The sequence below is a fragment of the Episyrphus balteatus genome, chromosome 3, assembly GCF_945859705.1.
Source record: "Episyrphus balteatus chromosome 3, idEpiBalt1.1, whole genome shotgun sequence".
NCBI classification, from domain to species: domain Eukaryota; kingdom Metazoa; phylum Arthropoda; class Insecta; order Diptera; family Syrphidae; genus Episyrphus; species Episyrphus balteatus.
In genome coordinates, this window is record NC_079136.1 from 99,149,459 (window position 1) to 99,176,265 (window position 26,807).

Here is a 26,807-nt window from a genome sequence, read left to right on the forward strand (position 1 = left end):
TCTTCTCTTAAACAGAGGACGTTTTAAATGCTACGATAATATTATTTAAGTTTTTGAAAAAATAATATTTTGATTCCAATAACATTTTCGTCATGTTTTATAAATTTTGCGATAATTTTAGCACAGTAAAATATTGTAGATTAGGTTTGTTGTAAAAAATATTTTTTTAATGCATTTGGGTTCCATTACAAATTAAAAAAATATATATAATATACTTATCGCAAATAAAACATATTAAAAAAAAAATTTCAATGCAGAAAACTGTTTTATTTGCACTAAATTTTTTTTTTAATGCCAAATATTTTTATCTATAATAACAATTTTATTTTCAATGGCAATATTTTTTAGTTGCAATAACATTTTTTGCTAAGGCCAAATATTTTTAGTTATTTATTAAATAAATAAATATTTTTTTAATGAAAATTTTGTAATTTGCAATAAATATATTCTTTTTTTTAATTTCAAATGATTTTTTTTAATTGATATTTTTATAGCCCTTTCATGAAAGACTTATATTATAATCCTCCATTTGAACAAGAAGTTTGAGAGTGAAAGTATATTTGCTCAATACTCGGCTAAAAACAAGCACCAATCATTATCAGGTTCTAAAAAAACACACACATCACTAAAATTCTGTTTCGTTGTTTAATGACATACAAAACAGTTACTCTAAGCCCATTACTTGTCGGATTTCCATTTTGTTGTCATAAGACACAAATTAAATTGTAGTCCGATTAAAATGTCTAACAAAAGCTCTAAACAGTCGCCTTAATAAAGTGCATACAGTGTGAAAACAATCTGCGCCCAGGCGGCGGGTATTCACAATGCAAATGAAAATGATTCCTCTCTGTTTTGTTGTTTGCGCTTTCCACCAAAATCATGTTGTTAATTTAATCTTGTTTTTGTATGTATACTTTTGTGCTACATGTAGGTACCAAACCATACAACTGATTCCTCTTTCAAAAGGCAGTGTAAACATTTATTTTGCATGCATTAGCATATGAAAACACACCGTTTTATGGATCAATACCTGTGCTAACATTAATATTATGTACGTGCTTTCATCCAACATAGAGTTTCTCATTTGATGCCTTGATGGTTATTGGTTATGACAACATTTTAATTATAACTTCTACTCACGGCTCGACCTTGAATTAGAAAAAAAAATATACATATATATGTATTTAAGGTAAAATTGAGTGAACAAAAAGGAACAAAAATAAAGGTTATATAAGAAAATACAAAATGTGTAGGTATTGAAAATCCTTGAAATGGAACATCTACAACAAGGTTCTATTTCATATTATATTTACATGTACATCTCAAGTTGTAACCTTGAAATTTGCATTTCAAACATGTTTCCTCTTATTATTTCAACAGCAATCATCATCATTGACAGTATGACAGTGGTGTATTCCTAGAGTCGCCTCTTCACTAATAGCACATGACTGCATAATACCAAAAAGTAATATATGGGCTTAGTAATACTTTTATTTATACCACAATAATGTGTTTGTCTAAATAAGAGAAAAAGGCAATAAAATGAATATATTGCAAAGCTGGATTCACTCGAAAGACAAAATACTGAACAGGATACAACATACAATACAGGGCACAATCCTACCGGGTATGCTTAGCTTAGTGTATGTTACAGTAGTTTGGGTGACCTAAAATGTTGGAATAAAAATAGAAACATTTAGTGATAATTGGATTTAATTTTTTTTTTCGAATTTATATTCAAATATTTTTTGTTTTATTCTGGAATATGAACACCATATTTCCAAATATTTTTTTTTACTTGAAGCTAGTTTCTAATTTAAGGTGGGAGTGCTAGTGTTTTTTTTTAGTGAAAAGAAAAAAAGTCAGCTTGTGTAAATCAAAAGTTGGTTCTTCAAAATAAGACAAATAAATAAATAAAATCGGCCAGTGTTCATCGCTTATTTTAATGCCTTAACGAACTGATAAAAACTACTTTGCTATCGATTGTGATTATTAAGGCTTCCGAGGACCTAAAATTTAACATATCAAGTTTTAACTAAGCAACTGTAATTGTTTTTCCTTGTTTTGTCGGGAATCAAATGTTTGTATTAATTTTTGCGGTTTATAATTAAAGGTCACTGTGGTGTATGAGTAACTTTTTTTCTGGAATAATGCAAATGGTTCTGTTCTTGAGTAAAAAATCAAATCAATAGACTTTCTTTGACTATTCTTTTTCTTATGGAATGCAGGATTACAGAAGAAAACATTGATATCAAAAATAGATTTAAAATATACCAACATTACGATGATGCAGAGTCTAAAAAAGTGGTATTCATCATAATTTAAGTCGGTTTTTACGTCAGTACAAATTTCAAACGGGTGGAAATCTAAGGAGAAGTCAAAAATTTAAAAAAAATTACTTTTGAAAAACGGGTTGATGAATTTTTTTTCGAAATTTCGTTTTTAGGAATTGATTTATTTTTGCGGTGCTAAGACCATGCGGCACTGTTGTGGCAAAATCTATTTAACTCGGGAAGTCACCCACATTCATTTTTTTCTACATTGGCTGTAGACACTACTAATTGTAAAGTGTATTGTATAAGTACACTGTGTGTGATATGTACACACAGTTTGAGTGTTTTTTTATGACGCCATTTTTTGTCAACCAACGAGCTTTAGAGCTCCGTTGGTAGCAATTAAAAAATGCACTTCAAGATGCTTTAAAGCGGGGGTTAAGCTGAAAAAAAAACTTTTAGTACCCACATTTTTGAAATCAGGGGATTTTTTAATGATTTTTTGGTGTATTGTTTATTCGGTTATACCAAAACGCCAAAAGTTGATTTTTGACTGCACTTTGGATGCGTCTGGCAAGGGGAAAGCTGAAAAAAAACTTGCTTAAATTTACATTTTTTAAAATAGAAAAAGCCATAGAATTTTAATATGTGACCATCCTATGGTTACTGCTATCACAAAAAAATTTATTTCGTTTTTTAGAAAGAAAAAAAGTAACTATGTGTTTTTTGTATAGAAAAACCTGTGTGGGAAAACTGACTTAAACTTACATTTCCTGAACCAGGAAAAGACATAGAATGTTAATATTTGGCCATCAAACGGTTACTCTTAACAAAAAAAATATTATTTCATTTTTTAAGAGAAAAAAACAGAAACTAGGTGTTTTTTGTACCTATGGAAAAACCTGTTTGGGAAACCTTTAAGGTCGTCTGGCAGAAGGAAGGCTGAAAAATAGCTGGCTTAAACTTATATTTTCTAAACCAGTTATACCTAAACGGTTATACCTAACAGAAAATAAGTTATTAGGTTTCTTATTATAAAAATGCACTTCAAAATGCTTTAAAGCGGTCTGGCGGTAAAAAAAAGTTCTGTTAGGTACCCACATTTTTGAAATCAGGGGATTTTTTGTGATTTTTTGGTGTATCATTTCTTCGGTTATACCAAAACACCAAAAGTTAATTTTTTACTGCACTTTGGATGAGTTTGGCAAGGGAAAACTGAAAAAGATCACTGCCAGACTTTTTGCGTTGACATACTGAGGTGCATATCTAGATATATGTACACACTCGAATTTCGGTTATACCAAAACTGCCAAAATATGCTGCCGGCTCTTAGACTATAAAGTAGAGAAGCTTTGTTTCAAATACCTCCATTACTTCAAAATTCATTCTAGCAGAAAAAAAAACACAAACATTTCTCCATTTATTTTAGCCATTCATTTTAGGCGTTTATTTTTTTCTTTTTTGTTTTTGACAAAATAAACTTTTTCCGTTGTTTTTTTTTCATCTCATTTAAACATACACCTCCATACATACATATTTTGTTGGTCCAATTTAATTGTCATTTTGCACCACTGTCAAATGGGAAACTGGAGAAAAGACTTATTTTCAAAAGTTGTTAAAATATGCAAATCCTAAAATAGACAACCAAAAACTGCTGTAGATCTTTATATGAACGAATATTTACCATACATAAATTATTCAATGAGTAGAGTAAGAGTTTTGACTTGCAGTTTGGACTAAGGATAACGACTTTATTTTACCTACCTCTATACCAAGAAAGATACTTTTGACTTACGAAAAAGGTATTTATTTTTCATTGATGTCTAGACTATACCATCTCATAAAAAATTTAAATGCTTGAAAGTTATGGATTGTACCAAGAATAATATTGTAAAAGTGTTTGTGGTGTAGTTTTTGTTTTGTAATGGGATAAAGTGGTAAATGTTTGTTAGTTTTCTGTTTGAATTTTAAATAAACTTATTTTTTTTTATTTGGATGTTTGATTAAGTCCTGAAACGAAAATTCGGCAATTTGAGGTCTATGAAAGGTCGAGATATTGAAACGAAATTCATTTAAAATAATATTGACCAGTGCAACTTATTGCATGTGTATTAACTAGAAAACTAGAATGTTAAGTGAAACAAAATATTTGCTTCTTTTATTGTATGTATAAATGTATGTGCTTATAGTAGAATTGTTTCTATTTAATTAATGGCTTACTTAATCAAAACCATATCATTCACGTACAAGCACCAACCCATTCGTATATGTATAGTATAAGAATTTCCTACTCATTACAACCAATTTATTACCATTCGCCATCATACCTGGCAAACAGTGCATGAAAAATGGAAACCAGTATCAAGTGGACATTGATATATACCGACATTTCTCACTGTAATTTAAGGATATCGATCGTTGTAGAACCACTGACACGAAATAAATACCCATCATGCGAGCACAGCCCCTCAAAGTCTTTTTGCCTCAAGTTATAATACAAACAGAGGACATTCTCGACGACAACATTGTCGTTGTCGTCGTCGGTTCGTTCACAAAAAGGACACAGAAATTTATAAATAAATATCACTCAGTGTCGGTGAGGTGTCCTCTCTCCAGGAGTTGACAAGAACCGGAGAGTGAATCCTTTGAGTTGAGTCCGTGACTTCAACCAAAAAAAAAATTAAAGCAAGCAGAAATGATGCCCATACACGGATATTGGAATTGAGCATCATAATTCCATGGAATAAATTCATCAAAATTAAATGACAAAAATCTGTATGCGTGATGCTCTTGCTCATATTTTGACAGTAAACTTTAATAAAAAAAAAGTCAATTTTTAATATCAGAAATTGATTTCTTTTAAATTTTAAAATAGAGACGGATGTAAATGAACTTAAAGTGAATTAACTGAAGGATTTGTGTTTTTTTATTCGTAATATAAACATCTATACAATGTCGAAGTCCGTTCACATTCAATCAGGACAAATATGATATCCTAGGTAGGTACTTATTTTTTTAAGTAGACTACAGAACAAGTTTGAAGAAATCACATGATAGAGTATCACCATGCTAAAACTCTGTGAAGTATTGGTTTATATAATCCCGCTTGCCAAACTCTTGTATCAAAAATCATATAGCATGTTGTTTTCTGGGTCCGATTCTCAGCCTGCAGCACCTTAAATAAAAAGTTTTGTTAGGGGTACTACTTCTTGCGAGGAACTGACAAAGAGTATCAAAATCATTGTCATGAAAACGTACGTCTCTGCACCTTTTATTCTAATCGTCGAATTTTTGTGTCAGGACATGAACGAACAACCAACAACCTCAAAAACGGATCACATGATTTTGATTAACAAATATATTTAAAATTGGCTATAACTTTCGTTGGGAGCTTGAACAAAACTCGAATTAAGTTGTTCAAAACTGTGCAAAACTTGTACAAAATTTTTGCATACTTTTTTTTTTAATTTTGCGATTGGTCCGGGCTTGGGAAATGCACGTGGAATTCAATATGGAATGAATTGATCAAGTTAATTGCCTTAACAAATTTCTTATCAAATACTGAAAACCATATGTTTCTATGTCTTCTAGTGGCACGATGACGATAACTTAGGCAACAAGAATTGATAGCGGTATTTTGTAGAGGAGTTCAATACAATCATTTTTTACTATGGGAGGGGGGCCTATCTCCCCCCGTTTAGGCGGGAGGGGCAATTTTCTAAAATATGACATAAAATACAAAAAAAATATTAAAAAACAACGGCAACACGTACAGTTATGAATGATACTTTTTTTCAAAAGCCAGAATTGTACACTTAATTCTAGTTTTTAAATCAAATTATTTCAATTAATTTTTCTCGAAATAATCAACTTCAAAATTTGGGAAGAAAACCAAAAAAAACCACATTAAATACTATTTTTAACAAGACTGTGAATTTAAATATGAAATTAATCGATGAAATAAACTGCCTCAATCAATTTCTTATCAAATACTGAAAACCATATGCTTCTATGCCTTATAGTTTCCGAGAAAATTGAAAAGAAGAAAATTACCTTTTTATCAGATTTTCATTTTCTTGACTATTTCCACCAATATTAGCAGCTTTTTAACTTTCTTGTTGGGCCCTCTGTCTCGCTCAGAAAACTTCGTTGCTTCTATTATTCCATTTGAAATTGGTCCTAAGAATCTCGTGATTTTTATAAAAATGGTAGGTAAATAAAAATAATAAAGGTATGAAGTTCAAGGCGTATCAAAGTGAGATGGGTAAGGGGGGCATGCTGCCCCCCCTGCAACCCCCCTGCTTGGACACACTATATGATTTATAGTGGGTTCAAGGTTTGGTATGTACACAGTTTCTTTTGAATTAGAAAAAACTTTTAAATTCTGAAGAAAATTTGCCTACACCCTAACTCGCACCCACCCCAAATCGTATAATAGTGAGCCCAAGCAGGAGGGTTGCAAGGGGGCATACTGCTTGCAAGCATTATGTTTATGTAAACACGAAAACAGCTAAAAAAATACAAATCTGATAAAGAAAGTAGTTTTCCTATTTTTAATTTTTTCAAAAGCTAGAAGGTCTAGGAACATATGGTTTTCAGTATTTGATAAGGAATTTATTGAGGTAATTTACTTCATGGATTTCTCCTGTATGGAAATCCATAGTCTTGACAAAAATAATATTCATATTCATATATTTCGTTTTTTTTGTATTGCTGGATTAAGTACTTATAATTCTTATTTTACCTTTTTGTTTTGCTTCTTATTTTTCATACTTATTTTCATAAATGTTGACTTTGGCGTCGAGAAATCGATTATTTCGAAAACAACTGATTAAATAACTTGATTTGAAACTTAAATTAAGTGTACAATTCTAGCTTTTGAAAAAGGTATAATTGAGAACTGTAAGTGTTGCCGCTGTTTTTTAATAATGTTTTTTAGTAGTTTTTTTTAGAAAAAAACGCCTAAAGGTTGGGACATAGATCCCCCTCTCATAAAAAAAATTATTGTTTTCAATTCTCGACGCCTAAGTTATCGTACTGGAGCCTTGCGTTAATATGAATTTTTCACGAAAAAAACACGTTTACGGGGGATATCTCGAAACCGAAAGCTAAACCGATTTTTGTAAAAACGGATTATTATAGCTGAGACCTTCAGCAACAAAGCCTCATTTTTAGTTTTTGTTGTCATTTTAGGTCAACTTTAAACTTGTTCAGGATCACTGTGTGTGTGGGCCCATGCTTAGAACAATTTCCCAAAATTTCGCAATTCATTGAGTTTTCAAAATAACGAAATACCAAAAAGGGAGTTCTTCACCCCCGTCTCCTGTCTAAAGCGCAAAGGCCTGTTTTCAGTACATTGAGTATGTCAAAACTGGAGGTCAACACTGCCATTAAAAACAATACCACACTAATTTTTTGCATTCTTTTTTTTATAATTTAAAGTCTTTGCTGTCCGAACTATTGCATTTATTTTATAATCACGCTACTTGTAGTTGTGAACAATTATTGTTAGCTTAGCCTAGTTCTATCGCTTCCACCAGCATATATACAATACACACCAACCATCCGATAAAGGATTCAACATTGTGTAAAATGTGCTCCCGTCCCGTTATATTCGAACTCAATATTACAATGCGAGTGTGTTCCAGAGGTTTTTGTTTTCCTGGTTAATTATTGTTCAAATCTGTTCGTGCATAATAAAAATATACGCCCTCTATAGAAGCCTACATTTTACTCGGAGTAGTTGCTATAATTCAATGAACATTTACCATGAAATCGGTGTATATAGAACATCAAGCTCTGAGCAATGAGATCGAACAAAACAAATAATCCCACGCTAAACGCATATTATACCGAAAATCTGATGCTTGTGAAATTAAGTCCTGTTGATATTCGACATTCGAGTCAACACATTAATTAAATTTTTTTTTGTTTTGTACAATTTTATTGTTTGCAGCTCGTCCTACCTTGTTGTGGGCGAATCCAATATAATACCAATAGCTTCTTCCGCCTACCCACTTGCCAGTAAGGTAATTTTCTACAGATGGGTATGTTTGATTTGATGAGCATGAAGCACCCTTAAGATAAGATTAAAATAACAATCACTAAATGAGTCTCTGGTGTCGCATTTATTAAGCAATGATTTCCATATTCGGGAGGTTATTTTCTCCTTCTTAACAAACTCACAAATTTCTTATTTTCTTTTTTTTCTGATTTCCTGCTGCACAGTGGGGTTTTTGCACAATATTTGTTAGAAAATTATTTTATTGATTATCTTAACAAGCTCACAGGAGAGTTGAAGGAAAAAATTTGATTTTGGAAGATTCATTGCGAAACAGCGTTTTTAATGTGTTATTGTAACATAACTCCTTTTTGAATATAATTTTATCACAATCCTGGGGTGGAATCGGCTAAAATGATATTTGACTATCATATTTTTTAGTATCAAATTTGATAGTCAACTATTTTCCATCTGAGTAAGGTGATCGTTTTGAGATCATTTTTAATTTTGCTTTACTTGGTATCACTTGGGTTTGACATCTATCAAACGTCAGTAAATTTTAAAATAACCGGTGAAGAGTTTCAGTTTTTCACTTCCATAGCTACAATAATTGAGAAGACAATTATTTAAAACTTAAGTTAATATTTTTTAAAACGCTTAAAATAATAACTTATAACTTATCTACCTAGCAAACAAAACTCGAAAAGGATCGCTTAAAAAGAATCCCACAAAATATTGTATAAACTTTCAATTCAGATGGCAAATCCAAAATGTTGAATATACTCAAAAAAGTATCTTATGTTATTCGAAAATTTTGTACGAGTCTATTAAAAACACGAAAAATTTTAATTTGTTCCTCAAGGCTGAGGAACATTTCTATTTTCTATTTCATATTCATTTACTTTATTTTAATTTTGTAGGCTTAAAATAATTGCACAGGCACAAAAATATTCATTTTTCCCAAACAAAGTAAAAGCACCACGAAAACCAAGAAAAAAATATGCTACAAATGTTAAATTGTATCAAATTGACACCTAAATAGGTGTCAGCTGAAAAAGTCAAAAAAATATGATAGTCACTTTTGACTATCATCTTACACGGACGATTTTTCTTGAATTTGACAGTCAACTATCAAAAGTCAGCTTACACGATTCCACCCCTGATTTCTTACCACTATTTTTGTCCTTCTGCACTACTGTATTACTGATACACATTGTCATCGATGTATCGTCGCGTATTATAGTGTATGTACCTATGTATATACGTCATTTCAGGTTAGAATAATTATACGGCACAATAAAGAAAGAGCGGCGTGCAGCATATTATACATATACACAACTCACACACATTGCAAAAAAGCCTCAGCCATTTTGGCATGATAATATTTTATTTAAGGATTCAAGTCAGGAAAAGTTGAGTGTTCGTTCAAAGGAATGGAGTTAATGTATAAGGCAGCTTTGGTTGCTGCCAGATAATGGGAATTTACAAATCAATGAAAAAACATCAACGTGGGTCTTTAAGTGCTTTACGATGCGATATGTAGGTGGGCTTAAGGGGCTCTTCAGAAACGCTTTGTATAAAATTTAGGAATGTTTTGTTTGTGTTCCTTGTTTTTTTGCTTATTTTTTTATTTCTTGTGGTAGATAGATGTACCTATGTATATATTTTTTTAATAAAAAGAAAATTTATTGTTTATGGAAATCAATAAAAAAAAAAAATGGAGGCACTTTAGGGCATGAAGGACAAATTATAGACTTTGAGTGGTTTTATCTTAATGGGTAGAAGGATAAACATTCTTGACTTACTTGGAAAATGCTTTATACTTTAGGGCATATTTAATGGTACTAAGAAGGTGTTATATAAATGAAAGAAATTGGGGATTAAAATTCACATATTTTAATAGAGGCCATTTTTCATGCTTCACTTTCCCAATCGTTTATCTCAACCAAACAAAAAGTTGTACTAGAATATTTTTAGAGTTTTGAAACATTTTTTTGGCAAAAAAAAATTAATAACACTTTTTTAATTATATTTTGTAATTTATTTTAGGTTAAGTTTAATTTTTAAATCTAACTCCGTGTTTCCAATCACCATGAAAGTCCTCATAGTTTTTGTTGCAATTTCTGATTCAATTTCTATTTAAATCTCCCCTCACAAACGAAAAGTTCATCCTTTTGGTAAGTTGTAAAAGTCTAGGTGAAATGCATCTTTTTTTCACCTGCTCTAATCCAATTTAGGGAGAATATAATGTACTGCCGAAATTCCACACGTTTTCTTGTATCACCCAGATGTAGAGACATCAAACGATCACTGGACTTTAAAATAGCCAAAATGTTTCCAAGTAACTTATCTGCTAGAATGATACCCAATCGTTTTACCTTGCTCTTTCCCGAAGTAGAAAATCCGTTCAAGAAACGGGCTATGTTTCCAGTGTTTGCCAATTTGTTTCATGGACGCACAAGATGTCCACCTTCTTTTATGTTCCACCTTCTTTAAGTTCCAATTCAAAACATTGGACGTTTGAGCTCACGACTCCCAATTTTCATCTTATTACTTTGCCCTCTCAACCCGTGTAGCTTTGACTTGACCATTTCTAATCGGTCTAGGATCATTACCGTGCAAAAAAGGTGCCTAAATCTAAACTTATCTAAGCCTAGCTTAGTTTTAAACCTTATTTTTCAAGATCTTCATTAAGATATTTACAATGTAAGTATAAAATAAATCTAACAAACAAATTTTGAAAACAACATTAATATTTTATCTCTCTAAAAATCGAAGACTGACTTACATAAATATACACGTCTTTCTGCAACATAAATCAAACTTTTCTTTCCAAAAAGTTAAACCACGTTTCTTATTTTCTTTCAAACTAAAAATAAAAAAAAAAAACATACACTTGGAAAAAAAAAACTTTTCCTCTTTTTCAACAAAAATAAAAATGAAAGTAAAATCCGACATGTTGCCTCATACCTCCTTTATTTTCAACCAACTAGAATAACCCAAACGACCCTTGTCCTTGTCATCGAATGCGACAGTGAGTCCTTGAATATATACGACGTATATACTTTGACAAATAGTTGGAAAACGCCAACCGGATTCTAAGCATCTAACTCAATCTAACAATCATGCAAGCATGAAAACTTTCATGAATACCGGCAATTAACTCGTCTTTCCCGTTGTTGTTCCCCCGAGCAGCGTCAGAGAATCTGCATGAAAGCTAGAAGTGCTTGCTAGTTTTCCTACTTTGTCTCAAGAAAATCATGATGCCTTTCGGTTCGCTGTATGCTGTCTCATTTTCATATATCCTGGCAAACAAATCACTGACGTGTGTTGTCGCTGGTGAAGCTTGCCAAAACTAACTTTGTTTTTGCTATGCAAAATAGTTTCTTTAACGCTTATAACAATATCATGTCATAGAGGTATTCACCCTTATGCCAACCCACTGGCATGATGGCAGGCCAGTTTTATATATTCACACACTCTAGGGGAAGTTTTTGCTGATGCTCGTTAAAATTCACAATCCTTTTCCATCAGGCCGCACCGCTCTTTCTGTAGTAAGATGATGTGGTTATTCCACAACGATATAGCTGATTCAAGAAAAAAGTGAAGGGGGTATGGACAGAGAAATGTTAGAAACTCTACTATCCTATGATATTTGGGCCAGGAAACCATAAACCAGTTAGTTTTTTTTTTTTTTTTCAAAAAAGTAGGTGTGCATTGAGATGTTATTTTTCATTTCTCATTTTTCATGTTGGATTTTGATGATTTGATTTGAATGGCACTCAGCTTTTACGTAAAAAAAATAGTTTAAAAAATGCACAACTTGGGCAATCTCATATCTGTGCTTAAAACGAATAAGTATAAGAGTTTGAAAGCACATGACAATTAAATGTAAGGAAGTAGAAAATCTGAATATGATTTTTGATTTGATAAAAATAGGATAGGGGGAAGTGGTCACCCTTCGTACATGGTCACCCTTCGTACAGTGAGCTTAAAACAAAAACTAAACGGTATTCAAACACGTGCTTACTAGTGTGCATAGACATATAAGGCGCCGAGCTGCTAGATAAATTTTGAATCCTAAGTGCAACGGATTCGGTCGCCACAAGACTTTTAGTGTTTTTTAGTGCTCTGAGTAATTTTTTTTATGTACATTTGATGTCATGTTGTGTTTAAGTTAAGTATGTTTTTGGCTAAACAGTAATGAAGAATTGTTGTTTAAAGTGTTAAATTTGTGTTTTAATTATAAATATTGCAAAATCTCAGTACATTTTTTCAAAAATCGATTTTTCTGCATTATGTACAGCTTGGGGAGCATTCGTACAGTCAAACATGGGGCACATTCGTACGCATACGTATCCCGCCAGTAAATTTTCTTGAGCAGATAACAATCAAAACACGGAGTTACAGTTTTATTGAAATGAAATTTAAACCTCTATAATAAGTTTTTCGCATTCTATAGTAAATTAAGGTTGGTATTTTTATATATGTAAATAATAATTTGTTTCAGAATCGTCGAATCGCGAAAAATTAAGTTTTTTATTTGTTTTTGTTTTTTTCTGAGTCAAGTTCAATTAATTAATAACTTAATAAGTAATTAAATGTTTTAAAACTCAAATTTGGCATTTGACAAACCAAAAGTTAGTCAAATTAACGTTTTAAATATCCTGTACGAATGTACCCCATGTGCTGTACGAAGGTACCCCGCGGGTGGGGAGGGTTCGTACAAAAATCTAATCCCAGTAAAATGGCTATAACTATTTAAGCCTTTGACTTGGAAGTGTCAAATTTTTTTGTAAAGTGTAATAATATACATATTACAAATAAAGTCCATTTTCTCGAAGCTGGAGTGAGTAAATAAATAACTAAAAATAAATAAGTAAAAACTGTACGAAGGGTGACCACTTCCCCCTATCTATAATTGAGTTTTTAAAAGAAGCAACATTTTAAGTCACTAAAAACTCATAGTCCTTGATTTTATCACTCTTCTCTTTTATTTTTTGGAGTGATTCTGACCCAAATATTTGTTTTTCTAATACAAAAACCAAAACTCTGCTTTAACAATTTTTTTTATAATTTTTTATGAATTTTTAGAATTTGTTCCTAATAGAGCTTTCAGAAGATAGGTACTTGAATAATGGCGTATTGATATTGTTTGGAGAACCTATCTGGGTCTTTTACAAGTAGAACGGTATGACACTTCTTTAATCATTCGTTTAAATCTCTTAAAATGGTATGTGATTTAGAACTTCTAGGATTAAATATCCTTATTCCTCCTTTTTTGGGAGTTCGCTCTTAATTCTTTTACATACACTGAGCCAAAAAACAACGTAAAATCAATGGAAGCCACTTTGAATCAATGGAAAATCACTACATTTTTAGCCTAAAGTGGAAAATGATTGAATCAAAGTAGCACACTTTAAATCTAAGTTGTTCACACATTAAAAAAAATAAAAAAAAGTAAAACTGGCATCCGCTGGGGATCGAACCTGCTACACCTGGGTTGACAAGCTTGTGCTTTACCACTCTGCTATCTCACTTACAAAAATTGATGTGACAAACTGTAACTTAAGCATGGGACGCTTTTTAGAAAATTAATGAATATATTTTCACCATTGATTCAATGTAGAACGTATTAAAAATTACTATGCGTTTTTTCTCTGGGTGTACCTATATATTTTTATCTTCTAAATAAATGTACTTAAATCCTCCTTTAAGAAGAATGTCAGAATTTCTTTAGAATTCTTTACTCCTACCATAGTAAATTCTGTTACTTTTGTGTAGTAGGTACCTGGTACACAGCTGAAGTTTGACAAAAGGAAGAAATATTTAGATATGGGTCTGATAGAGTTGACTGCAAAATTCGGGTTTTTTTACTTGTTTTTCTTTTTTGACAACGTAACGTGCGGCACTCGTGTTCAAAAACCAAGGACATTCATTGGGGTGGTATTGTAAATAAGTATTTTTTTATACTGTTCCAAAAATCAAAAGTACCAGAATTGACTCACGATCTTCCAACACAGGATCGACAAGGTTGCAAACCCTGGTTTGTGTAACTCGAATAACTCATTCACATTTCAAATTGTTGTTTTTAAAAAATACTTGTGCGCATAACTATCATGGTTTCTAGCCTATAAGCACTAATTACTAGACTGATTCAAAAAAAATTTTTTTTGTTCAAAGCATTGTTGAAAATATTGTTGGAAATGACGAAAAAAAATACTGTAAAAGTTTCAGACTTAATGTTAACATTAAGTACCGCCGCCGCATCGCAAATTTCTATTTACCATACGATTTGTATGGGAAAGATTGTGTATTTGTGTTTAGATTTTTTATCTTTTTAATGGTTCATCAAAAATTCTAGATTTAATCATTTTCTTGTATAAAATTGAACAGTATTTTTTTTTCGTCATTTCCAAAAATATTTTCAACAATGCTTTGAAAAAAAAAAAACAAATTTTTTTGAATCAGTCTACTAATTACATAACGTTTATTGCCTAGAGAGGACACTTTATTTCCAACAAAGTGTCCTCTCTAGCCAATAAATGATCGACATTTTGAACGGTTCCATGGGGTTTGTTAATCTTCTGATGTTTTGTGAACAAGCTCTAGCATATTGAAACAGTTTTGAAAAATTGTTAAGTATGAACGTTTATAATCCACATTTTATGCATATCAAACCTAGTTTATACTTATTAATTTTATATTGCTAGTATTTACTATTTTTTATGCATACGGGCCATTATAAACCTTTTGTGTAAATTTTTTTTTTTAAAGAAATATGTATATTAGACTGATTCAAAAAAAATTTTTTTTTCTTTTGTTCAAAGCATTGTTGAAAATATTGTTGGAAATGACGACAAAAAAATACTGTAAAAGTTTCAGCCCTTAATGTTAACATTTAGTACCGCCGCATCGCAATTTTCTATTTCCCATACGATTTGTATGGGAAAGATTGTGTATTTGTGTTTAGAATTTTGTATCTTTTTAATGGTTCATCAAAAAGGCTAGATTTAATCATTTTCTTGTATAAAATTGAACGCTCTACAAGATTGCATTTATGAAATTTAAAAAAAACGGACGCGAAAAATTAATTAAAATAGTTTTTAGTTGAAAAAATGAATAATTCGAATTTATTGAAAAAATCAAATATGATAGTTTTAGGGGTTTGTGAGTTATATAAAAGGGTCTGTGAAACCAAAACACAACATAGAATACAAATATTCGAAAATTTTGCCAAATTTTTTGAAAAACATAATAATTTCGTCAAAAAATCGGAAAAAAATGAGAAAAAATTACTTTTTATATTTTAAAGTTGAATAACTTCGAAACGCGGGGGTAAATCAAAAAAATTAATAAGAGCTTTTTTGTAGAGCAGACAATTTTATAAAAGAAAATGATTTTGTCAAGCCTTTTGGATGAACCATTAAAAAGATACAAAATTCTAAACACAAATACACAATCTTTCCCATACAAATCGTATGGGAAATAGAAAATTGCGATGCGGCGGTACTAAATGTTAACATTAAATGCTGAAACTTTTACAGTATTTTTTTTTCGTCATTTCCAACAATATTTTCAACAATGCTTTGAACAAAAGAAAAAAAAATTTTTTTTGAATCAGTCTAATGTATATAATAATAAAAACATAACGTTATGAAAAAATGTCGTTACACCTCCAAAATCTAGATTTAAGTTTTTTTCGTCACACATTTTAAAAATCCTAGTGTCGAAAGTATTCAACCAATTTCTTTTATTTTTGTGATTGTTTGGAAAGAAGACATTTAAACCTTTTCATTACTATTTACAACAGTAGATAATACACCGTAAGTAAAAAAGGTTAAAAACACGTTATTTTTATTTGAGATCCGAAACTATATTTATTTCCGAATTCTAAAAGATATTTCTCAGCTAAATCAGTTGAAAATTGATTTAGAAATAGTAGGTCCAAAAAACGACTTTTTGGTCTAAGTCCAGATTTTAGGGGTAGATGGGAAAACAAAAATTATAAGGTTATAATATGAACTATGTTGAATTGCATACAAAACGCAGCTAGTGTCAAGAAAAGTATTTTTTAACCCTTTCGAACCCAAGCTATGAAAATCAATATTAAAAAATGTTTTTTCGGTATTATCGGGTCAAAAACATACCACTAAGAAATATGAATAGCAAAAAGTTTGCAAAAAAAAAAATGTGAATTTCAGTTCCTTTTTCGATAAAAAAAATTAAAGGTATCATATTTGACTAACTTTTTGTAATAATCCAGTAACTAGGCATTATTATCTTTCAATTGAGCCATCGTACCCTAAAAAATTGTTTAATTTAATATTTATTACGAATTTAAAAAAAAATGTTACATGAGATGAGAGTAACGCTGGGTCCGAAAGGGTTAAAAGTGGATTTTTGCCACACTGTTTTAATAATAATGCCTACCTAAATAAATTTCGTAACTGATATTTATTACTTTTACGTTAGGCTTTCGATTTTTTCTTCCCTGTTCGAATTCACTAATAAAAAAGTTTTTTTTTTATAGAAATCAAAGTATATTTTTCTAATGGTTTTTTGTGCGCTGAGCTCGAATCCAAAGTCAGAAAAATTCTATCACATCACGTTTTTGACATATAACCATGCAAAACATCACAAAAATAGTGTTTTGGACGTTCAAAATTCAATATCTCAAAAACTTTGCACGTAAGAGCTATTCTAGTGCTTGATTCAAATTTAAAAGGTCAATGACCATTAGAAAAGTATAATTTGCTTTCTATGGAAAATTATTTCTCGCCAATATTACTGTCATTTACGGAAAAATCGTTCTTAAGAATCGCTTTTTTGTTTTTTCTTAATATTTTCTAAAAAAAAAGTATAGTTTTTCCACACAATCTTAAATAATAGGTTTTAATCTAAATAATTTCATTTCAAACTTTTCAAAAATCAAAAATTTTTTCGGTAACTTTTTTGATTGAAAAATAGGCTATTTTTTCAAATTAAATTCGTCAAAAATCCAAAAATTCACTTTTTGCTCAAAAAACATTTTTAATGGATAGAAAATATAACAAAGTAGTTTTTAACCAAGTTTTGTTAAAATCCAACTATTTTTGTAAAAGATAAAAATAAAAAATAAAAAAATCGTATTTTTGCATTTTTTCCAATATTTTTGAGGTTATAGAAAAAAATTGTTTGAGTAAAAGTTGTAGATATTTATACTACCTACAACTTTTGCATTTGACTTTTTTCGATAGGACGTCTAGTTTTGACAGAAATCGTAAAAAACCATGATTTTTGACACCCACCCCACTTTTTCACCCACCCACCCCCTTTCCCCCAATTTTTTTGTGGGCAATTTATTTTTCCCCTTTCATATACCATTTATCCTAAATTTTCCCACCACCCTTATGCTGCTAATAATATGTTCAACTTTTGCCCTCTGAAAACCGGATTGGCACTGGTCTAATATGCAGACTCGTGCGTTGAGTTCACGGGGCCCCAGGCCAAAACTAAATTTTGGGACTCCTTTGATATTTGGGGGACCATTTGATATAGAAAAGAGAAAATAAAAAAGTACATTACCCCCTACTTTTTTTTAGGCCCCTGATATATTATTTGTTGGTCGCTAAGATTATTCAAGTAACATTAGAAAAACCGATTTATTTGTTTGTGGCCCCTGACGTATTTTTTTTTAGATGAAATTACCTAATATTATGTGGTGGCTACCAATTTATTATGTATTACACTGAAGAATATAATTTTTCTCTCTTGTGTCCGAATCCGAAGGGATTCATGTCTACTATCTTATTTTTTTGCTTCGTTACTTTTATAATACGTTGCACTCTCTACATGTCGGGGCCCTGGCGTGTTGGGAGCCCCGGGGCACCGCCCCGCTATTCCCAATAGTGTGTACGCTCCTGGCTATATCCTTTAAAGACTGCTCTGCTCAAACGGCAGGCCATTTTTTGGAATAGATTTTCGCACACCTCTGTGTTTGATGGCAATAGTCAACTCTCCAATCCAGAACACAAAAACATGGAGGAGAAAAGACCTAACTATTATCACAACCAAGTTGTTTAACGTTATGGCCACACTTTCTCTCGAATTGCATATCAACTCTACAAAATATTTTGAAGTAGAGATCCGGAAAAAAAATACTGTTAAATACCCACTGGTATTTCTGTTTCTATTTTTTTTTTTTTTTCAATTGAAATGATTTGAATTTCAAAATCAAAATCTTAAAAAAAGTTGTCATCAATATTTAAATTCATAAATGAATTTCAAAGTTTCAGTTTGCACGACCCATTTCATATTCTATCAATGTAAGGTCAAAGCATAAGTTTCAATGTAATTTTGTTCAGAATCTATAATATCATTGAAAACCGCTGAAAGCTTTCAAAAGTTCTCTTCCACCTGTTAAAAGTTTTCTTAATCCTGACAACTATCTGAAATACTTCCTTTCCTAAACGTTGGGTGATGAAGCGATGTGAATGTTCCTACACATCCTTCATAATTATTCCTTGTGGGCTTTTTTGAGGATTTTCAAATCGATGATGTTGCTCGTGGCTGGATGTGTAATGGAATCTATAGCCAGATGGAGTAAAAATGACTTCGTATACAAGGCACGTTTCGGGCGCCAGGTATATCACCTTAAAGACTCTCTTCTTTTCCACCCACATAAAATACTCGTATAGCACAGAAATGCTTAGGATTACTGCGGTTATGCGGTTGATGGTTGAGTCTTCGTCGAACGTAAAGGAGATAACCCTTAGTAGAAGAAGAATTTTATAATCTTTTTCAACGTAGCAACCAAAACCTTTATAATGTGTGTTAAGTTTCCGCAAAATATATGGTTGTGGGTACGAGCGTGAGGTTTATTCACATTATAGTGTCGCAAGCTTAGAGGAGCTATGGTAAAAATGTCTTGCCAGGTTTTCAGGTGAAATATAAGGATATTTCATTTTTGCTGGTGGTTTTTGGTGTAGAATATTAAATTCCAGAAAATAAGAGCTTTTAGGGACATCATTAGAGGTTTGTGTAGTAGTTTAGATTTTTGTACATAGTTTGTATGGCTGCTTGGTGATATCTATAAACTTGTGACGCAGTCAAGGTTGGTTGCGACAATCTTTTTCATTTGGACACGTATTATAAATATATTTCAAATCTCGGTGGCTTCAACTATTTTTAGAACAACTTTAAAACTTTACAAAATATTCCATTCTCTCTAGCCTGTTTATTCTACTCAAATTAATTTTTTTTTCTCTTTTTTTTCAGCAATAATTTAAAAGAAAAATAAACAAACAACAAAAAGATCTGAACTAAAATTAAATTAAAAAAAAATCAAAAAAAAATTTACAAGACCTCAAACAAGGAACATTGTGTTCAGCCTTTTCGTTAAACCGCACAACAAAACAAATATGCAACAATAAAGCATTATAAATATTAATAAAACTAAATATAACAAAAAAATTAAAGCAATATACTCGTATGTATGAATGTAATAATTGTAAAGTTTATAAAATTGAATCATAAGCCAGAGACTCATCAATATCAATCATCAATTTGTAATATTAATAAATCATCGCACAGAGCAAAAAGTAAAAGTAAAATTTAAAATTGTTTTGGATTGGATTGGGAAGATTGAAAAGAAAAAAAAAAAAGAAAATTAAATTAAATAATGTGGAGCACAGTATCGCCAACCAATTCAAAAAAATTACTCATCGGCAGTTCACGAAGCGTTGATTATGTTGGTGATAGTACAACAACGACAAAAAAAGGAACAAAAATTTCAATCGCAATGGAAATTCATATCCAAAATAAGTGTATTTCAGCATAGCGCATCACTCTGGAGGGTGGTGCGGAACCCCCATGGCTGCAGGGCCCCCTTAAAGCGGCATTTCTGGGGGCCTCAGGAGTCGGCAAAACATGTATTTTACAGGTGAGTTTTTTTTTTTAATTATTTTCAAATATTATATAGTTTTTGAAAGACATGCCCTGCAAAAAAAAAAAAAACGAAAAGAAAGTGCACCAAATTGATAGAAAATATTATAACAAGTCGAATTGACCTCAACTCCAAAGCGTTTCGCCCAGGTTGTTTTTATTATTTTTCTTTCGTTACTATTATAACAAGTAATTAATTTCTTTATTTTTTGCCATACGACATCTTAAAGCTGAGATATTTTCAAAAAACGGTTTTTTTTGGGTGTCATCGCATCGATTTTCATTTACCAATTGCTTGGCCATTTTCGGTGATAAAGAGTTTATTTTTTTTCTTTAAAATGCAGGAAATTAAAAAGGCTATGAAATTCAAAAATGTTAATGATGATATCAGTTTTTTTCAAAACAATTTTAACAAGTAGAATTTGACTTCAACTTGTTGGCATGTTGTATTTACTCACTTTGATGCAAAGAAATTACATTTAAACGATAGCAAATAAGGAACATATTGTATATTTAGTTTTAGGAGCCATGATATTCTCTTAGAAGCTATTAAGAATGATCAGGTGGTGAGAAATTGGGTTTAAACTTTTTAAATATACCCCTATCGATCCATGAAATAAAAACTGATAGTGCCTCTGCGCTCAAGGTCAAATGACGCTTTGACTCAGGCAAAAAAGTATTTTTTTGTTTTTAATCGCACAGTGTTATTTGAATAAAATAACACGTATACACCACAGTGTACCTACCTATTAAATAGAGTATTTTCAGTTGTACAAAATTTGTTTCTTGTTTTGAAAGAACTAGTCATGAAAGCATTTAATATTTTAAAGATATTGATGCCTCATCAATCAATGATGAGTTACTGCTCTTTTCAAAACTTTGAATTAATATTAGAAAGAATATTATTTCGCATATTTGCATACAAATTATTATTTTAGAGCAGTGAGATTGCTTGGCGTTATCATGCAAAACAAGTGTGCGTTTTTTGATAAAAAAGTAAAATGAATGACACTCTTATAGTAGGTATTTTGTACAGGCATACAATTTTTTGTTATTAAATATTGTAAACTCCTGCTCAAAATTAACGCACACGTTTTTCGTCTGAAGTTATACCCCTGCATCTTATTTTAAAAGGCTTTAAAATTCTTTGGTGCATTTTTTTGTGTTTTGTTATTGTTTAGCAAGTCGAAAAAATGCTAAACTGCAACAGTATTATCAACCAAAAAAAAGATAAACCAAATTTAACAATTCAAGGTCTGAAAACTGATTATAAAATAATTTTTATTTTTAAGAAGAAAAATTTTGAAAAAAATGGAAGCGGGTGACGGTTCTTTCCCATAATTGTATGCAATACTTGGTATAGTCTCCTCTAGCGCATATGACAACCTGGAGTCGTTTGTCCATTCCACTAATTAACTTTTGAAGGTTTTGTTTTAACACTTCTTTCACTGAAGTTTTCAGTTGATCAAGACAGCTTGGAGGTGGATTTCGGTCGCGAATGCATCTTTTCAATATTTCCTACACATGTTCTATTAAATTCAAATCCAGATTTCTGTGTGGTTAATCCGAAGCTGGAATATTAAAATCTTGAAGATATTCTCAAACTACTCTAGCATGCATTATCGTGCATCAGACTAAACTGTGGACCAAATCTAGGGGTGATTGGAACCGGATGCTGTTCGAGGGCATCAGTCAAGTATTTTTGGGTACTTAACTTAGGTCTAGAAAGGCTCGCTAACTCCGTAGGTGTTGTAAAGCAGATTTAACTCCATGAAATTTTATGACTCTTCTTTAAAAGGTTCGGGGGTTAACAGACAGACTTCAGCAAATCTCTCCTAAAATCTTCCCGACAAACATTTTATTCCATACCTTTAATTTAAGATCACTATTGTCTTATTTGAGAAAATAACCATGATACTGTGGCATAAAGTTATAGCAGGACTTTACTTTAAAATAAATAGGATGTGCGTTAAATTTGAGCAGGAGTGTATTAAGAAATGTTATTGCAAAGAATATTTTGGGTAAAATTAATATTTTTTTCCACAAAATTCGTCGACTTCCTTACAAAATTTAGGTATAATAAGACCTTACATTAATCATTGTTAACTTTAAAAGAAAATTGACGAATGTTATGGAAAACAAAATTTAAGGAACACATTTTGCATTTGGCAATACATTTTTTTTAACTTGTGTTATAGGGCATAGACCAGGGTCGATAATTTTTAAAACCAAAAAAAATCATAGTAGAATGAAACCCATTGGAAAAGGAGGTGAATATGATGAAAATTAAAGGAAAAATAAATTACGGGCGAGCCGAGTTCGGGAAGTGGGTGGGTTGAGTTTTTAATGGTAAAAAATGGTATATCTCGATTTCCGGCAAAACTACAAATCTTATAGAAAAAAGTTGTATGGCAAAGTTGTAGGTAATAAAAAGATCTACAACTTTTGTATCAACAATTTTTTCACATAACCTCAAAATTTATGTGAAAAATTCAAAAAACTGAGTTTTGGTTTTTTATTTTTATCTTTTTCAAAAACAAAAATTTTTCTACGAAATTTGGTGAAAACATATCTTATTATGTCCCAAATACACTGTAATTTATTGGATTTAAAATATTAATTTGTTTACCTTATTTTGACTTAATACCAAAAAAACACCCTAAGTTTTAATCGATAACACAGGTCAACACGAAATTTGTGCTTGGGTTGTGACTATGAAATTATGATAAATAAATTGATACTCATCTGGAAAACATTTTTCTTTTTATTTTTAATTTGCTTTTGAGGTCAGCAGAGCAATTTCCAGTATTCAAGAAATTCTGTCTTTTACAAAAATTGTCGGACGTAATTTTGTCAAAAACTCGAGAACGTCTTAACCGATTTGGCTGATTTTTGTTTTGTTTTCTTCATTTTAATGCTGTTTTCATATTCAGAAAAATTAAAAAAAGAAGAAAATTAAGAAGAAAAAATTATATCGAAATTTTCGTTTTGTTCGAATTTTTGTCAAATGGGAGCTTTCATGTAACATTGATAAATCTCACGTTTTTTGAGTAATTAAAGTGTAAATTTGAATAAATAGGCCAAAATTGTAAACAATGATAAACAATTTTTTTCGAATTCAAGCTTTTTTCATTTTTTTAATTTTACGAGAACATGTTCTATAGTATACTAATGTAAATTTTTTTTTACCCCATCAGAAAATAGACATTTTAACGAACGAAATGCCCACCGACTTTTTGAAAAAAGCTGATATTTTGACACGTGAATTATCGATTGAAAATTAGGGTGTTTTTTTGGTATTAAGTCAAAATAAGGTAAACAAATTAATATTTTAAATCCAATAAATTACAGTGTATTTGGGACATAATAAGATATGTTTTCACCAAATTTCGTAGAAAAATTTTTGTTTTTGAAAAAGATAAAAATAAAAAACCAAAAACTCAGTTTTTTGAATTTTTCACATAAATTTTGAATTTATGTGAAAAAATTGTTGATACAAAAGTTGTAGATCTTTTTACTACCTACAACTTTGCAATACAACTTTTTTCTATAGGATTTGTAGTTTTGCCGGAAATCGAGATATACCATTTTTTACCATTAAAAACTCAACCCACCCACTTCCCGAACTCGGCTCGCCCGTAATTTATTTTTCCTTTAATTTTCATCATATTCACCTCCTTTTCCAATGGGTTTCATTCTACTATGATTTTTTTGTACTTTTTAATGTTTTTGAAGGCATCGGCACTGGTCTAGCAAGTATTGGTTTCGTGACAAAAATAAATAATACTTTGTACTACAAGAGCTAGTACTTAGGACTTAGTCATGCATTTTATTTAATTTGAAAAAAAAAAAAAAATTATCCTCGAATTTTGAACAGCAAAAAATAATTTTTTTTTTTTAATCTTTAAAGGAAAACTTATGCCTTGAAAAAAAAATATTTAATACAACGATTTTTCTGACCCAGAATCAGCTTGAAGAAGAAGAAAGATTTATTTAGACTACTAAGGAATATCACCCTGATCCATGACTACCAGAGCTTGTGTCTTGTTCACCTACGATCATGATTGTTAATATCCTTATAGAAAAAAAAGTTTTATGGACACTAGCTCTTAAAAAATTATTTCAAACAGATTCCGTTGTTGTTTTGATGACAAATCTCTAAAAAATGGACTTCGATACATACATAAAAACAAAATTTCATTTCATCATTGCAATTTTTTTTTTTGCAAATAAAAAGAAATTTTTTTTTTCTAATTTATCTTAAACTTTAAAATGTTTACATTCAAAGTTTTTATCAAAGCCACACATGAAACCCACGTAAAGACATTTCCCCCAAAAAAAAACTTCACCTTTGTATTGTGCTCGTTTAGCTTATCTCAGGTGCTCATCCAAACTTCCTTTAAATATTATATCCAGTAACACTAAAGGGTCGATCTTTCCCATTTTCATAACGTAAATACCAATAACAACCATCCGCCACCACACAAAATAATAATAATGATAATTTCTTTCTTTCTTTCTACCTTAACACTCGACACCTTGATATCATCCCCAACAAACATTCTGTCACGTTTGATGTTAGAAAAAAAAAAGAAAAACACCTACTACACCCTTCGTGCTCCATTTACAACTCGGCATATCGATTAGGAATTATATTCAAGATAAACATACACGCACACTTTTATAGACCTTTTTTTATAACATCCGGTTGGGGAGTTTAAAAAACATTAGAATATTCTGAAATCGATAGCAAGATTATAATATTTAATAAGAAGATTAAGATCTACCTTCTTTACAATTGTTATCGGTTATAATGTAACCGAAAACCAAATCCAAAAATACCCACCTCTTTGCAGGCAAAGAAGATGAATGAAAGGACAACCGAGAAGCATCGTGCTAATAACAAACAGATTGCTTTTGGTTTATTGCCATCGTACACCTAGTCGCCTTCGGCTCAGGTCGATACTTTCTATCTTGGATGCTCGTCATGACAGAGGGAAATATACAAAACGAAGAAGCTTCTGTCTTCATAAACTCGTAAATTCACACCCAAATTTCATGATTCCTAAAGAAAATTAACTCAACCGAGTATTTTCCCTTCTTTGCTTTGAACGAGAGAGAATTCTGGATATCAGTGTGCCTTTTATGCTGCCATTTTGAGCAAGAACAGCTACTTTGTGCTTGTACCTTCTGCCACCAAGATTCCGGTGAGAACCACTCAATTCGAAGAAAATGAATAATGGTTTTCCTGCGGTGAATGCTTCCACAATTCATTTTGAGCTTTCTCTTTGTATGATTGCCAACAGTTGTGAATATAAAAATTCAAAAGAAAAGAAGAAAAACAACTCCACAGAAAAATTTTCGAGGAAGAAAGCCAAAAATTTAATTTTCAGTAGACGATAAACAGTTGCACTAAGCTCTTCTTGCATTTTTTTTCAAACACTGTTATACGATTTTGATGACAATGAAATGAGGGAAGGTTATTCTACTAAAATAACCTTTTAAAGTAATTTCCATGATTTATTTCGCTTAGAGGAAGTGGATTGCGGAAAGAAACAAGCAGTTTACTTTCTGCCCCTAGCACTTGCTGCAGAACAATCAGAAAGAGGTCACTTAAAGAAATTCCATCTGTCTGTCTGTCTATCACTATCTCTATTAGTTAATCAACAGAGTTGCTTTAAACGTGGTAGTTTGGTTTTGAGAGATTTTAGGACGAAATTTACTGGTAGCTATCATATGACCAAAGTACCTAAATGAAATACACGACTGACATAGTTCGCACGTACTTGCTCTTATGCTAAAAGCAGCTATTAATAGTAAAGCTTTAAAAAAAGAAGAATTTTTTGAATAAAACAAAAAAAAAAAAAACTAAAAAAATAATATAAAAGCTAGTTTAAACTTACAAAACATGGTTTTGGCATCTAAAAGAAGCATGTTATTTAATTTCTTGAATAACAAAGAAATACAATAAAATTTGAAATCGTTAGAGCAGTTTTTTAAAAGTAATTACAAAATTTGAAAAAAATTCAAAAAATTTAACTTTTTTTTTAAATCTAAAACGTTTTTTTTTTTAATTTTATTATTAAAATTACTATAACATTTTCGTACTCAAAATTTTCATTGAAATTGGGTAAGTCGTTTGCGAAAGAGACAGACATAAAAAAACTGTTCTATGGCAAGGTATCGTTAACAACGGTCCAAAAAATTTTTTTTTTTTAATTTAAAAAGTACGAAGTTATTTGCCACATAAGATTTTTTTAATTAAAATTGTTAGTAATTTTTGAGAATATGTTAGCCATCGCAAACAATTCATAACTACTTTTGAAACGAAAAAAAAAAATTGATCTGTTATATTTTAAATTATACCTCCAAAAAAAAAAAAAAAATAAAACGGTTCTAGTTTTGTTTTTTTTTCTTAGGTACATAAAAATGACTTAAGCAATTTCAACGAAATTTTTGTTAAAAAACGGTTTATTAACCTTCACATTAATATTAAGACACTATTTGGATTTTGTAAGAAATTAAAAAAATTGTGTGTTTTGAAAAATCAATTTTTTAAATCGTATCAATATTTTTTTTTGTTTCTAGATGTCGATTATTTTTTTATT

At 30.7% G+C, this 26,807-nt stretch overlaps 1 protein-coding gene across 1 annotated transcript in view; it reads left to right on the top strand.

Moving 5' to 3' along the window:
- The window catches only part of LOC129913085 (ras-like protein family member 10B), an 88,280-nt gene that overhangs the window by 24,855 nt on the left and 36,618 nt on the right, over positions 1 to 26,807 (top strand). Inside the window, 1 exon segment of the mRNA XM_055991533.1 lies at positions 19,534 to 20,197. Coding sequence (XP_055847508.1) covers positions 19,937 to 20,197 — 261 coding nt within the window. The 5' untranslated portion in view covers positions 19,534 to 19,936.